General features: G+C 56.7%; 1 protein-coding gene across 1 annotated transcript in view; it reads left to right on the top strand.

The window, feature by feature from the left end:
- LOC309406425 (aryl hydrocarbon receptor-like) overlaps positions 1–13,882 on the top strand; it is a gene marked incomplete at its 5' end in the record, with an annotated part of 30,265 nt that overhangs the window by 3,868 nt on the left and 12,515 nt on the right. Inside the window, one exon of the mRNA XM_082001588.1 lies at positions 12,642–12,748. Coding sequence (XP_081857714.1) covers positions 12,642–12,748 — 107 coding nt within the window. The remainder of the gene's footprint in view (positions 1–12,641; positions 12,749–13,882) is intronic.

Raw genomic sequence — 13,882 nt, forward strand, 5'->3', positions numbered from 1 at the left:
GCGTGCTCCGACTCCCGCTCAGCATCCTTGGATTTGTGAAACGGGGTCCCTGGGAGGCTGTTTCAGCTGCTGAATGCTGACAAGTCCTGTGTGAGATCACATTGGAAAACGCGAAGGGTTTGGGGTCTTTTGGGGGTCTTTTTGGGGCAGGCAGCCCCTCCCAGAGCTGTCAGAAGGCAGCTCAGAAACGGGCAGCGCAGACCCTTGTATTGACCGGGGAGGTGCTGGCCTCTCCCTCGCTCGAGCGTGGCCCTGCTTGGGCGCTCCCCGAAAGAAGACCAAGGAAAAGTGAGGGCAGAAACGAGAGCGTGCTGCCGAGCCTTTGAGAGAAACGCCTTTGCAGCGTGTCCTCCTGGAGCGGGTCTCGGGTAGCGAGAACGATGGCCAGCATCGGTTCACCCAGCGGGTTCATGCCAGCTGCTGTTCACTAGCCCCTGTCTTAACTAATCCGTCGTATGTCTCCTTCTCCTGGCTATTTGGAAATTAATTATTTTTTAAATTTTGTTTCAGCATCTTGATTTACGCCTAGGTTGCGTATGGGTAAATTTGCACGGGCATAGGTGATTCAAACCCAGGTGGGTTCCAGATCTTGGTCGCTGGTAAAATCTTTGGGAGCTTCTCTTATTCTGTTTCGGGCTCCCGATCGTCTTCTGGCCACATGATAAATTCGTCAAAATGCAGAGCAGGCTTCATAGCTCCCGTTAAAATGCACGTCCCTGTGTTTACGTTGCAGTGGCCAATCTGCACAGGTCAGGCTGGATCGGCTGAGCAAACCTGTTCAGCTCTCGGAGATGGCCGAGATACCGCGTGCAGGGAGCATCTGCGCGTGCTTTTATCTGAACAGTGGAGTTTTGAACACTGGTTTGGGGAGATATTGCCAAGAGGTGTTTGATTTTTTTAAAAAGATGTGTTTTTTCCTTCATGCATGAGGATTTTTATGTTTTATATGACCTGAATTGAAACCGTCCCTGCTCCCTTTCTGCTTGTTTGGGAGCATGGTTTTAGGCCTGCAGTTAGGTGATAGAATTCAGAGGATTTAAGGCCATTCAGTGTTTTGTTCTTTAATCTTTGGAGTGGTTCAGAGACCACCTGATGTTATATTTGTTAAGCAGAGTTATTTATCTAAACAAGTATTTCCTCAGGGAAATGTGCCAAGTACCAGGTTGGGTGTCTGCTGTGGAGCCCCTGATGCCAGACTGTCTCCGTCAAAAGGACAAGAGCATCCGTGTGTGGGTTTGTCTAGAAATTCTGTTCCTTTTTTGCTGCCTGGCAAATCTTTCCAGTTTACCAAAGCGGGAAGTGGTTTAGTGCCAGGACTTAGCCACGTGCGTTCAGCATCTCTGGGGAAGGAGGGTTCTTGGCCATGATAGCTCTTGGCCATGGTCTCCTGGAAGGAGGCACTGCTTTTTGCCTTGTATAGCAATAATGATATAGCGCTGTTTAGACGAGCGTTGGGCTGCAAGTTGGGTGGACAGGCATCCTGACGTCAGACAGGGGTTCCCTCTGATTTTGGCTATCTGAAGAGACCGTCTGGCCCTCAGGACATAAAGCAGCGAAGTGCCTTGGGATTGCAGAGCGCCTGCCCCAGAACAGCAGGCTTTCCCGTGGCACAGTGCAGGGCCAATGAGGATGGTGGGGAGCCAGCTGAGCCACCAGCAAGCACATCCCAGCATGCCAGGTTTGATCCATGGTGGGGTGGAAGAGGTGTTTCTCATGATGGAGCAGCACTGCTGTCCTCTGCGAGACACCCAGGTGCCTTTCTTTTACCCCGTTGCCTGGCTTTGCGGCTCAAAGTGTATACAAATGCTTTCTGCCCGCGGGAACGCTGCTTACCATGACAGAGGTGAATTTAGGTGGGGGAGCAGGGCCACGGGAGGACTTAAGATGTTGGGAGAGATGTCCTGCCGGGGAGGTGGACCCCAGTGAGGAGCCCAGCCCTGCCCATCCCACATCCCATCCTGCTGTGTAAAGCAGCACTGACGCGAACCCAGCACCGTTAGCCTAGGCTGGGAATCGCAGAATCATTAAGGTTGGAAAAGACCTTTTAAGACCTTCCACTGCCAGGGTTCCCCTTCCAGCTCAAAGTCATCCGCAGCCTCCCTGGGCGTTTGATGGGCACTGGCTCACAGGTAGGTGGGAGCAAGGAAGGATGCTGTGGTCTGCAGGGCCTGACTGGTACGCACAGAATCACCAAATCATTAAGGTTGGAAAAGACCTTTAAGATCATCAAGTCCAACCATCAACCCAACACCACCGTGCCCACTAAACCATGTCCTGAAGTGCCACATCTACATGTTTTTTGAACAACTCCAGTGATGGTGAGTCCACCACCTCGCTCCTGGAAGACCAAAAGGCACTGACGTTGGCTTGCAAATCGAGGGTCCTATCCAATTGCCAGTGCAAGCTGACTTGAGGGCTTCTACCTCCTCCTTTCCTATCCAGGTCTCTTTTCTTCCACAACATTTCCCCCAAAATGCCTTGTTTCTTTATTCCCCCTTGGTGGGACAAATATTTTTAATTCTTGTTCACCATCTTAGCCCCCTGCAGAGCAGGGAGGAAGGCTCTTTCAGCACGTGTGGCTCGGTAGAGGTGGGAGCGTGCTGCAGGGCTGCCAGCGCTGAGGAGCCAGGCACGGTGGTCTGCATCTCCCCCAAGCCCGGGAGCTCCCTCCTCTCTTCCCCCTTGATGCTGAGGACCGTCCTCGGAGCGGTGCGGTGAAGCCAAGCCACAGAGCAGCCTCGCCCCGGCCATCCTCCTCCTCCCTCTCTCGTACCCCACATCCCGCCACGCTGGGGTCTGCCGAGCACGTCATGGCGGGTGAGAGCCGGCAGCTTAGCCCAGCGGTGCCTGGCAGGCTGCTCCCCGCTCCTCCCCTTGGCACTAGGGCCTGGCAAACGCTGCTGCGAGGGTCCCCGTTTCTTCTGCCGTCCTCGCCCTCTGGAAGTGGGGAGAGAAGAAAGGAAGGTGCTCCGGGGGAAGGTCTGTCGCTGGGTCTTGCCCTGCGTGGTGCTTTGTTAGCAAGAAGGAAGATGCCTGAAAGGCGCCTCGTCACGTGGCTGTCGGGTGACGGCTGTGGTAGCACCCGGGGGGCCGTCGATTGGCAGACCTCAGGACGGGCAAGGGCTCGGTTCAGGGCAGTATCTCTGGCAGCATGCTCCTGCCGCGTGCTGGGAAGGTCCTCCAAGCTCTGCTGGTCCTCCTCGTCCTACGTGCGCCCGGCCCTTCTGGGATGGGAGATCCAGCCCCCCGCCCCGAGCACTCACTTGCCCTCGGGGGGCCAGCTCGGTGTCGCGGGGGGTCCCGTGCCTGTCGCGGCGCTGCGCCCGCCTGGCTCCGTTCCCAGGCGCCTGCACAGCGGGGCTTTGCCGGGACTCGGTGGTCGCCTGAACCGATCTCGGTCGGGCTTTCACCGGCTTGGTGCTGTTCCGGAGGGCTGCGACGCAGCACGGCTTTTCCAGCCGTTCCTCGAACTGAAGCCGGGGAGGAGGCGGCGCGAGGTTTGTTCACTCGGCTTAAATCAAAGCGCTCTCGGGGCTGCTGTGGCACCAGCATCCAGCGATTGACCTGCAGCCTTGATTTCACGTGGGGCTCTGAATCGAGTCTGGGGTACGTAAACTGTTAGGGAGAGGGGTAAGAAAAGCTCGGTCCGTGGTGCCAAGAGGTGTGTGCTTGAACTCCGCTGCTGAGCCTTGCTGTAAGCCACTCATGGGCTATCTCTGCTTGAAATGGGGCTCCTCGGGGATGCAGATGCACCTCTGCCTGTGTGCAGCATCCTACCCGGAGCGCTGGGCTTGCACGGCCTCCGGGCAGCTGGGGTGCATTGCTGGCTGGGAGGAGAGGGGAAAATACCCTGGCATGTATTGTGGCATTAGAAATTTTTGGCTCAAGATGGATTATCAGCTGCACAGTCTGTGGATCGGGGGGCAGAGGCAGCCTTCGTTTTGGGCTGTACGTGGCTTTGAGCTGGGCACGGTACATTTTATACAGAAGGTTAGTGTTGTGTATCTCTCACGCGTGTTTTAAAAAAATAAGACTCCTGCGGGTGTTGAGCGTTTGGGGGGTTTCCCAGGGTCCTCTTAAAATCTTAGGTGGCACCTGCGGGCTCGATGTGCAGCCTCAGGGCTAAACCTAACCCTTTAAACTATGGTGTGCATCCAGGCAGTTATTGCTGGAGCTGTGATGGCCCAAAAAGTGCCTAAGTTGCTCCCTGGCAGTCGGGTCAGGCTTTAAAAGTGCTTTAAATTGTATAGTTGTTATTGTAGACCGTATAACTGTGCCCCTAAAATCTCTGCTTAGGGGTGAGGGCGTGAGATTGCGACGTGCGTTTACCGACGTGCGGTAGTTTCGAGATGACTGACGTTACTCGTTTGTTCACTTCGTTGCTCTCCCACCCTACGAGCTGTTGGCCCACGTACTGCAGATAGCTGTGGCAATAAAGCCTAAGGGGTGGTTTAAGAAAATAAAGCCCAGTCCTGTGATCACCCTGCTCTCTTAATTGCCTAGGTAATGAGCTGGCCTTGGAGGAGCAGTTTAAGCTGGGAAAGTCTTGTGGCTGCCCTTAGGTAGGCAGTTTTCCTGCTGCGTGCTTTCCTTGCCAAATATTTCTCCCTGGGTCGCAGGAGAGTAGCTGGTAGGAAGCTGTTGGAGGTCCCTGGGGTTTACGCTGGGCGCTCGGTGGCTCCTGCTCTGCTGCCTACGAGCAGCCGGCGTCTCTCAAGGCTCCTTCAAACATGAGCGCGGGAGCAGAGCTGGGAAGAAACTCCAGGTTCAGGTTTTGGGCTGGGGTGATGCACACCTAAAGCTCCTGGTGGGACGAGTGGTGGGAACGGGAGGGTTCAAACCGCTATCGATGCTGCGAGAAGAAGGGAAAGCCTGGCAGGTCCTTGTCCTCTTTGTCCTTGTTTAAACCTCTGCACGTGCTTCCCCCTTTGAGACCCAAGCGCCTTCGGTGACCCAACAGAAAGCTACGCGTAGCCAAAGCCTCCTTGCTTTTAGAAGTGCAATTAGATCTTTCAACAAGCCATCCATTATTCACCACGCGCGCTCACGGAAGGTGGTGTATCCGCACCGTTCAGGCACGGATAAATAATTAATCTCTTTAATGAAATTGGTGTCAACGGGGAGCTGTGGCAGGTATTATGAAATGGTAAGGAAAACTGTAGTATCCATTATGAATAAGCAAAGAGCAACTCAAGAAGTATTTGCCAGTTGCTAGAAAACGGGCTCTGTACAGCTCGGCGGTGAGAAACGATCTGATGGCTCGGCAAGCTGGGGAGGAGACAGCTCTGCTGCCCGGTTTCAGCAAACCTCTGCCCGCTTCCCTCACCGACTCCGTGATGCTCTTTCCTTCTAACGCGTTTCAAATTCTCTGTTACAGAGGAGCTGCTGGCTACATCTGCTGAGTCTTCCTTGTATGTGGAAGTGGAATAATTTTCCGTTGGCTAGGAAGAGCTCAGTTCATGCTCAACAAGGAAAAAAAAATGTCCCAGAATAGGATATACTTTACGGACAGAGTAAAGTCCGTGTACTTTACGGACGGAGACGGGCGATGTCTGATACGGGGAAACCTAAGGCTGCCGCGGTGGGGAAGGGAACGCACCCGCTGCCCACGGGCTGTGGCCGGCGTCGCTTACCCCCTCCCCGGGACCTGCGTGAGCGCATCCGCAGGACTTTCCATACGGTGGGGGAAAGCCCTTTATTTATTTTAAAAGGAAAATATCATTCTGGCTGGGGGGGAAACCGCTTTTCTCTTTAAATGACTCTTCTAGATCAAAGATGAAACAACCTCAGCTACATTCAAAAGAAGCCCAAAGAGGTTTTTTCCTAAATTTTCAATATTTTGTTCCTCCTTTGCAATAAAGTGCAGGAGAACAATTTTGAGGGGTTATTTAATGCAAGGGCGCGTATACTGGGCAGCAGAGCTGCAGGTCCCTCTGCCCGCGAGCATCTTGGATCTGGAGAGGTGGGTGGGAAAGGAAGGTCTGGAGATCCCTCACGGTAAGGTTTTTTACAGCTGCGTGAGCGGAATACGGGCTTTTCAGGGAATTGGCACAAAGGGCAGAAAGAGAGGGGTGGAGAGAAGGCGATTTCATTAATAAATAAATGAAGCAATTTCTCCTTCCCCCAGAGAGTGACTGACGGGCACCAGGGTGTTGAGCCCTCAGGCAGAACGCTCGTGGGGAGCACCATTACCAAAACCCCTCTCCGCCCTCCCCGCTGCCAGACCTGCTCCGGCTAACAGTTGCCATGCAGGTGTCCCTGCCATCGCTGGCAGCTGGGTCCAGCGTTTTCTCACCTCCTTTAAATGAAGCTGGCAGCGGTGGGGAGACAACGACCCCTCGCTGCTCTTTGAAGAGCCATGAAGAGGTTGGGTTTCCTTCTGCTGCTTCTCCTCCATCAAGGCCTGGAGTGGGTTTGGGACCAAGTCGTCTCGTTTTCCTCCTTCGCAGAAACCCCGTTCCCACGTGGAGGTTTTTCAGTGTGGAGGGAAGGGGGCTGGGAGATATCCTCTCAAAAATGTTAATACCCACTCGCTGGTGGGGAGGCCTGCAAAGCCCGGGCGGGTTCAGGAGTTCAGTGCAGACCTGGCGGCCGGCGAGGTGCCCCTTCAGCATCACGGGAAGCAGCTGCCCGGCGCCGGGCACCGCGCCGTCCTGGAGGTGGAGGGGGGATCATCCCACCCCCGCTGGCCCCCGGTCCTCCTGCTCCCGGGGGCACAGCACACGGCCGGCGGCAGAGAGCTGGCGGGCGCGCGGGGACCACCACGGTGCAGGCAGCGTCCCCCTCCTGGGGGGAGGCAGGTGCAGGCAGGGAGCTCGTCTCTTGAAGATGGGGCCAGGCGGAGAGAGGTTTTCTTCCTCTCCGCTAAAAGGCCTTTTGTGGCGAAACAGCCTGCAGGTCCCGGCAGAAGCTATTTTCTTTTTCTTTGAAGAAATGGCAGGAAAATGCGCAAGCCTTGCTGCTTCAGGGTAACCACCTTCCCTTTCCTCACCTTCCTCCTGTGGCTGGAGTGAGGGAGTCCAGGAAAAGCCACTTCTCTCCTTCCTTTCCCTCCCTCCCTCGCCCGCCCGCCCGCCCTCGCCCGCCCGCCCGCCCTCGCCCTCCCTTCCGCCCTCGCCCTCCCTTCCGCCCTCGCCCTCCCTTCCGCCCTCGCCCTCCCTTCCGCCCTCGCCCTCCCTCCCTTCCTTTCCCTCCCTCCCTCCCTTCCTTTCCCTCCCTCCCTCCCTTCCTTTCCCTCCCTCCCTCCCTCCCTTCCTTTCCCTCCCTCCCTTCCTTCCTTCCTTTCCCTCCCTTCCTTCCTTCCTTCCTTTCCCTCCCTCCCTTCCTTTCCCTCCCTTCCTCCCTTCCTTTCCCTCCCTCCCTCCCTTCCTTTCCCTCCCTCCCTCCCTTCCTTTCCCTCCCTCCCTCCCTTCCTTTCCCTCCCTCCCTCCCTCCCTTCCTTTCCCTCCCTTCCTTTCCCTCCCTCCCTCCCTTCCTTTCCCTCCCTCCCTTCCTCTCCCTCCCTTCCTTTCCCTCCCTCCCTTCCTTTCCCTTCCTTTCCCTCCCTCCCTTCCTTTCCCTCCCTCCCTCCCTCCCTTCCTTTCCCTCCTTTCCTTTCCCTCCTTCCCTCCCTCCCTCCCTCCCTCCCTTTCCCTCCCTCCCTCCCTTTCCCTCCCTCCCTCCCTTTCCCTCCCTCCCTTTCCCTCCCTCCCTCCCTTTCCCTCCCTCCCTTCCTTTCCCTCCCTCCCTCCCTCCCTTCCTTTCCCTCCCTCCCTCCCTCCCTTTCCCTCCCTCCCTCCCTTTCCCTCCCTCCCTTCCTTTCCCTCCCTCCCTTCCTTTCCCTCCCTCCCTTCCTCTCCCTCCCTTCCTTTCCCTCCCTCCCTTCCTTTCCCTCCCTCCCTCCCTCCCTTCCTTTCCCTCCCTCCCTCCCTCCCTTTCCCTCCCTCCCTCCCTCCCTTCCTTTCCCTCCCTCCCTCCCTCCCTTCCTTTCCCTCCCTCCCTCCCTTCCTTTCCCTCCCTCCCTCCCTTCCTTTCCCTCCCTCCCTCCCTTCCTTTCCCTCCCTCCCTCCCTTCCTTTCCCTCCCTCCCTCCCTTCCTTTCCCTCCCTCCCTTCCTTTCCCTTCCTTTCCCTCCCTCCCTTCCTTTCCCTCCCTCCCTCCCTCCCTTTCTTTCCCTCCCTCCCTCCCTCCCTTTCCCTTCCTTTCCCTCCCTCCCTTCCTTTCCCTCCCTCCCTTCCTTTCCCTCCCTCCCTCCCTCCCTTCCTTTCCCTCCCTCCCTTCCTTTCCCTCCCTCCCTTCCTTTCCCTCCCTCCCTCCCTCCCTTCCTTTCCCTCCCTCCCTTCCTTTCCCTCCCTCCCTTCCTTTCCCTTCCTTTCCCTCCCTCCCTTCCTTTCCCTCCCTCCCTCCCTCCCTTCCTTTCCCTCCTTCCCTCCCTCCCTTCCTTTCCCTCCCTCCCTTCCTTTCCCTCCCTCCCTTCCTTTCCCTCCCTCCCTCCCTTCCTTTCCCTCCCTCCCTCCCTCCCTTCCTTTCCCTCCCTCCCTCCCTCCCTCCCTTCCTTTCCCTCCCTCCCTTCCTCTCCCTCCCTCCCTTCCTCTCCCTCCCTTCCTTTCCCTCCCTCCCTTCCTTTCCCTCCCTTCCCCTCCCTCCCTTCCCCTCCCTCCCTCCCTTCCCCTCCCTCCCTTCCCCTCCCTCCCTCCCTTCCTTTCCCTCCCTCCCTCCCTCCCTCCCTTCCTTTCCCTCCCTCCCTCCCTCCCTCCCTTCCTTTCCCTCCCTCCCTCCCTCCCTCCCTTCCTTTCCCTCCCTCCCTCCCTTCCTTTCCCTCCCTCCCTCCCTTCCTTTCCCTCCCTCCCTCCCTTCCTTTCCCTCCCTCCCTTCCTTTCCCTCCCTCCCTTCCTTTCCCTCCCTCCCTTCCTTCCTTTCCCTCCCTTCCTTTCCCTCCCTTCCTTTCCCTCCCTTCCTTTCCCTCCCTTCCCCTTCCCTTCCTTCTGCAAACGCCTGTCCCTAGTTACACAGTGAGGGTGAAGACTGCACCTTGTCTCCCTGCCCAAGGTGCCACACGTTGCCCATAGCACGTGCTATGTTGGGAAGACTGCCTTTCGCCCAGTGCTGAGCTCACCCTGCTCCTGCCTTGCCCTTCCCCGGGGTAGCCGGGCGGGCGGGGAGGATGCTGTGGCGGGGAGGATGGATGCCGCGGTGGCTCTCCGGCTCGTCTCCGCTCCATCAGGCTGATGCGCTGCGACAGTTCTGCTGAATCGCTGGCCCGAGGGGCTGCGCGGGGCTATTTATGGAGAAACAAAGCCGGGGGACACCGGGCGGGAGGCCAGCCTGAGATGTCCGCAGCCGAGAGCGGGTCATTTTGGGGGTTCCTTAGGTGGCCTGGATGAAAATGTGCCGTTTGGTGAAGGTCACGGGGAATAACCCCGCGGGGATTCTGGTTTATATGAGAGCAGCTCCTCTGCCCCAGCGTTTCGGTCCTGTTTGCAGGAGCAGGCTGGGTGTGGTGGCAGGCATCTCCATGGAGGACAGTGGGCCATCCTCTGATTTTAACTTGTGTTTCCTCTGGCCCCGGAGCTTAGGAGCAGCCCAAGTGCTGATAGCAAAGTCTATTTTTAGGCAGCGGCTGTGATCAAGTTTTCCTTTTGCAGGGAAATATCAAACCATTAAACCAGACCTCTGAGCACCCTTTAGTTGCTCTTTTATCATCCGGGTTTATTTTTATCTTGCACCTCCCGCACAGCGGTCTGGCAGCTAGCAGAGGAGGGCTTTAATAATTAAGGTCTTTTAATAATAAAGGTCTTTAATAAGACCTTTAATAATTCATAGCTCCTATGTTTTGCTCCCAGGGATCAGAAGAGCGAGTGGCTGGAAGGGCTCTGCCCGAAACCTGCTCCATCCACACCACCCGACCCTGCCTGGGAACTGCGGCCGCCGTGCTTGCTCTGCCCGATGGCCTGCGCCTGCCCGGGGCTTTGTGCAGCTTGTCGGGCTCCCACTCAGGCAGGGGACCCCGGGCGGTGGCATTCGGGGTGGGAGAGCACTTGGGACATGGCAGCGTGTGCGTGTCCGCCCCAGCACGCTTGGGACCGACCCACTGTTGGACAAACACGTGCCATAAACTTAATCCCCGGTTGTTGGCCCCTCGGCATTCAAATAGCTCCTGAAATCGTCTGGGCAGGCTGAGCCCAAGGGGAATTTCACAGACCTCCCTGAAGCGGGGGTTTTGCTGCCGTATCCGTTTTAATTCTTTTGATTAAAAGTAGTATTACAACCAGGACATGCTTTGCGTTTGGTTGTGGAGCAGAATCGATCTTTGGGATGGTCTTGGGTCTGGTGGAAGTGTATTTTGTCCCCAAAGCCTTGTGTTCATTGAGTTGCTGGAGCGTGTCCAGAGAAGGGCAGCAAAGCTGGTGAGGGATCTGGAGCACAAGTCTGATGAGAAGTGGTTGAAGGAACTGAGGGTGTTCAGTCTGGAGAAGAGGAGGCTGAGGGGAGCCCTCATCACTCTCTACAACTGCCTGAAAGGGGGTTGTGGTGAGGTGGGGGTTGGTCTCTTCTCCCAAGTAACCAGCGATAGGACAAGAGGAAATGGCCTCAAGTTGTGCCAGGGGAGGTTTAGATTGGATATTAGGAGAAATTTCTTTACCGAGAAGAGTGGTCAAGCATTGGGACAGGCTGCCCAGGGAGGTGGTGGTGTGACCATCACTGGAGTTGTTCAACAAACATGTGGACGTGGCACTTTGGAAAATGGTTTAGTGGGCACGGTGGTGTTAGGTTGATGGTTGGACTTGATGATCTTAAAGGTCTTTTCCAACCTTAGTGATTCGGTGATTCTGTGCGTACCAGTCAGGCCCTGCAGACCACAGCATCCTTCCTTGCTCCCACCTACCTGCGAGCCAGCGCCCAGCAAACGCCCATGGAGGCTGCGGGTGACTTTGGGCTGGAAGGGGAACCCTGGCAGTGGAAGAGAGCAGGTCTGAAGGGGACGGCGTGCCTTTGCTATGTGCTTGCCTATCCCAGTAGAGAGATGCTGACAGATGTGGGGAGACTCCACTTTGGAGACTGAACCAGCCCCTCAGCTCGTGGCTGCCCTGTGAACACGGGCACTGCTGGGTTTAGCTCTGGGCCTCGTGGTCATGGAAGGCTCAGAGATGCATCTGGAGCATCCATCTTTCGCAGCGGCTGGGAAGCTGCTCACCCATGAGCTTCTGCACGCAGGTGCTGGGGTCCTTCAAGATCTGCTCCAGGCAGATGGAGGAGCTGAGTTTCAGCAGCTGCTTTGGCAAAGCACAAGGCAAGCCGAGCGTTGCAGAGCCTGGTTTCATTTATGCGCTGGTGGCTGGTGCCTTCTGACTTGCTGCTCTGTCTCGGCTCGTGGCTTTGCTCCCGCTGACAGCTTTATGGGGCGTTAAATTACTTCCAGGGTCCACTTGATGCTCCTGTTGCATCCGAGTGTGGCAGCTCCTTGGCACGCGCGGCACAGGAGCTGGGAAAGGCAAATTCAGAAGAGCTTTTGCTCTCTCTGAGCAGGAGCAAGGGCAGGCTGCAGTGGTCGCTGCTGCTGCTGCCTCTCACCCTTCTTCCCACGTATCAGCGGGAGCAGCTGGTTTTTCGGTGGCCAGATGCCTTCTTCTGTCCTCGCCGTGCGTGCAGGAAGCTTCCCGGCTTTGCTGCATTCTCTGCCATCTCCTGGACAGGCCTGCCATGCACCGGCTGGTTGTCAGCTTGCTCTTTAAATATTATCCACCCTAAAATATCCCCGGGATTTGTTCTCCTGAGGAGCACGGTACAAAACTCACAGACCCATCTTTTAGTTAAGCTGAGTGGCGGATTTCCTCACGCATACTTATTGTGCATCGATCGCTACCAGGTTGCCTGCGATCTCGGGTGTCTGTCTTTGCCTCCATGTGTGCATTTTTCTGTGTTGTTTTTCTCCCACTGTGAGCTGTGGCTTGCCTTAATTTGATTGACTAAACCCGTTACGTTGCTGAACTGTAACGAGATATCACTGACTGGGCTGCCTGTAGCCTTCAAAATGGCACGGTCCTGATCCTGGAAGAGTGGGGATTGCCGCGACGCCTTTCGCGTAGGGCAGGCTGCTGCTGCTGTAGGTCAGCTGTCCTCTGCGGCGTCGGGGCAGGCACGAGCCGACCCCTTCTCGTTCAGCATCGCAAAGAAACGCGGGGTGCAGCGACTCCCCCAGCGAGGGCAGAGCTGCTGCCGCAGCCCGAGAGCCAGCGGGGTGCTTGCGAGGGATGGTGCGAGGCATTGGCTCCGTGTCCGGGTCGGGACTGGGGACCCCCGTGGTTGCTGTTGCTAAATGATAAGAGAGATTTCCAGCCGGTGAGCTCTCGTGCCCTTTTGTGCTCCTGGTTGCAGGTAACTGCTGGTCGACGCAGGACCGCGGGTATTCTGCCGACACCTGACTGCTTTAATGATCCCTGGCCTTAACTGCTCTTCACTTGTAGGTTATTAAAGGTCTGGTGGGGGGGAAGTGTCCTGTCAAAATCAGCTCCTGTGGGGGGTGAAGCAAAGGGCTGACTACATCGCAGCTTCCCCTGGCACAGCGTTGTCCCGCTGTGCAGCCAGCTCCACGTTTTGGATGTTCGCGATGGTGGCTTGCGTGCGTTACACGGCACTGAAGTCCCTTCCCTTTGCTTCATGCAGTCGCTCTAAAGAACCGCGGTGCCAAAGAAGCGGAGGGGGATGGAGACCGCGGCAACGGACCAGCTCCAGGCTCGGCAGCCGTACCGGAGGGCGAGCTGCTCCTACAGGTTAGTGCTCCTCGCCGGCCACCTCTCCCTGGCAGATGCCTCCAAGGGATTTTCCTCTTGTCCCCTTTTCAGCTCCTTTGAATTTTACCCAAAGAGCCGGCTGTTCTGTTACCGATTGCAGGATGTTTTGGCAAAGCAGCGATTTCATGTGGTGTAGCTCATAGTGCTCCTGACTGAGCAGAGGTTTAAGACCTCTTCAGGTCCCTGGGGCAGAAAATGTGTTGCTTTTCCCTTCCTTTTCCCATCCTTCCTGGAGAAAATTGCCATCTGTTAATTGTCTGTGTGTAAGAAACTCTCCATCTTGGTGGGAGCGGCGCTGAATTTCTGAGTACGGAGATTCAGCTCTTCTGCTTCTCTGCTCTGGTGTGTAAACGGGCCATAGGTGTGACACGGGACCCAAGCAGAGCAAGACGTTTTGAGTGCAGTTCTCAACATGGGCACCCCGGTCCCAGCTCGGGGTTGTTGTCCAAACACTGGTGAAAACAGGGAGGAAGACGTGGTGGAAGTCTTCCCTGATTTTTCAGGCAGTGATGCATGACACCGAGCACATAGGTAGGTGCTGATGGGCCATATGCTCAGCCCATATACGCAGGGCTCGTGGATGTATCCCAGGAGCTCTGCGAGAGGCCTATAGTTGGTTCCTTTGGTGATGCTGCAGCACGGTTGGGCTGAGCCTGCTGCTTCCACGGCTTATTCGGAGACGCCAGGAGGTGACCTCCTGTCTACAGACCGGGCGCAGTGAATAGCAAGAGCTCAGGCTCCGGCAGCGCGGGGTCCTGCGAGGACGCAGGTCTCGCCTCCGCGCCTGGCACCCAGGCACAGGCAGCGGCGCTGTCGTCCGGAGCGGGGCGAGAGTGCTGGTCAGCCCCAGCTCCCATCCAAAAGCTCTCTCGGCAGTAAGTGTAGTTGCTGTCCTGCCTGAGGGCTGGGGAGCCAGGGTCTCAGCCCCTAATGAGAGAAATGCTAAAGCCAGGCTGGTTAATAACCAAAAAACTGAGGGTTTTCCGCTGTGGCTATAACAAAACCGTGCTCAGCAGGGCTTGCTGGGGATTGATGTCCTGCTCCTTAACTCCTCCCAGAATTTGATGCCATTCTTTCAGAGGTACCAAGCTGGGTGTTAAAAGCTCTGGGTTT

Source organism: Phaethon aethereus, assembly GCF_964289735.1.
Source record: "Phaethon aethereus genome assembly, chromosome: 6".
Taxonomy (NCBI): domain Eukaryota; kingdom Metazoa; phylum Chordata; class Aves; order Phaethontiformes; family Phaethontidae; genus Phaethon; species Phaethon aethereus.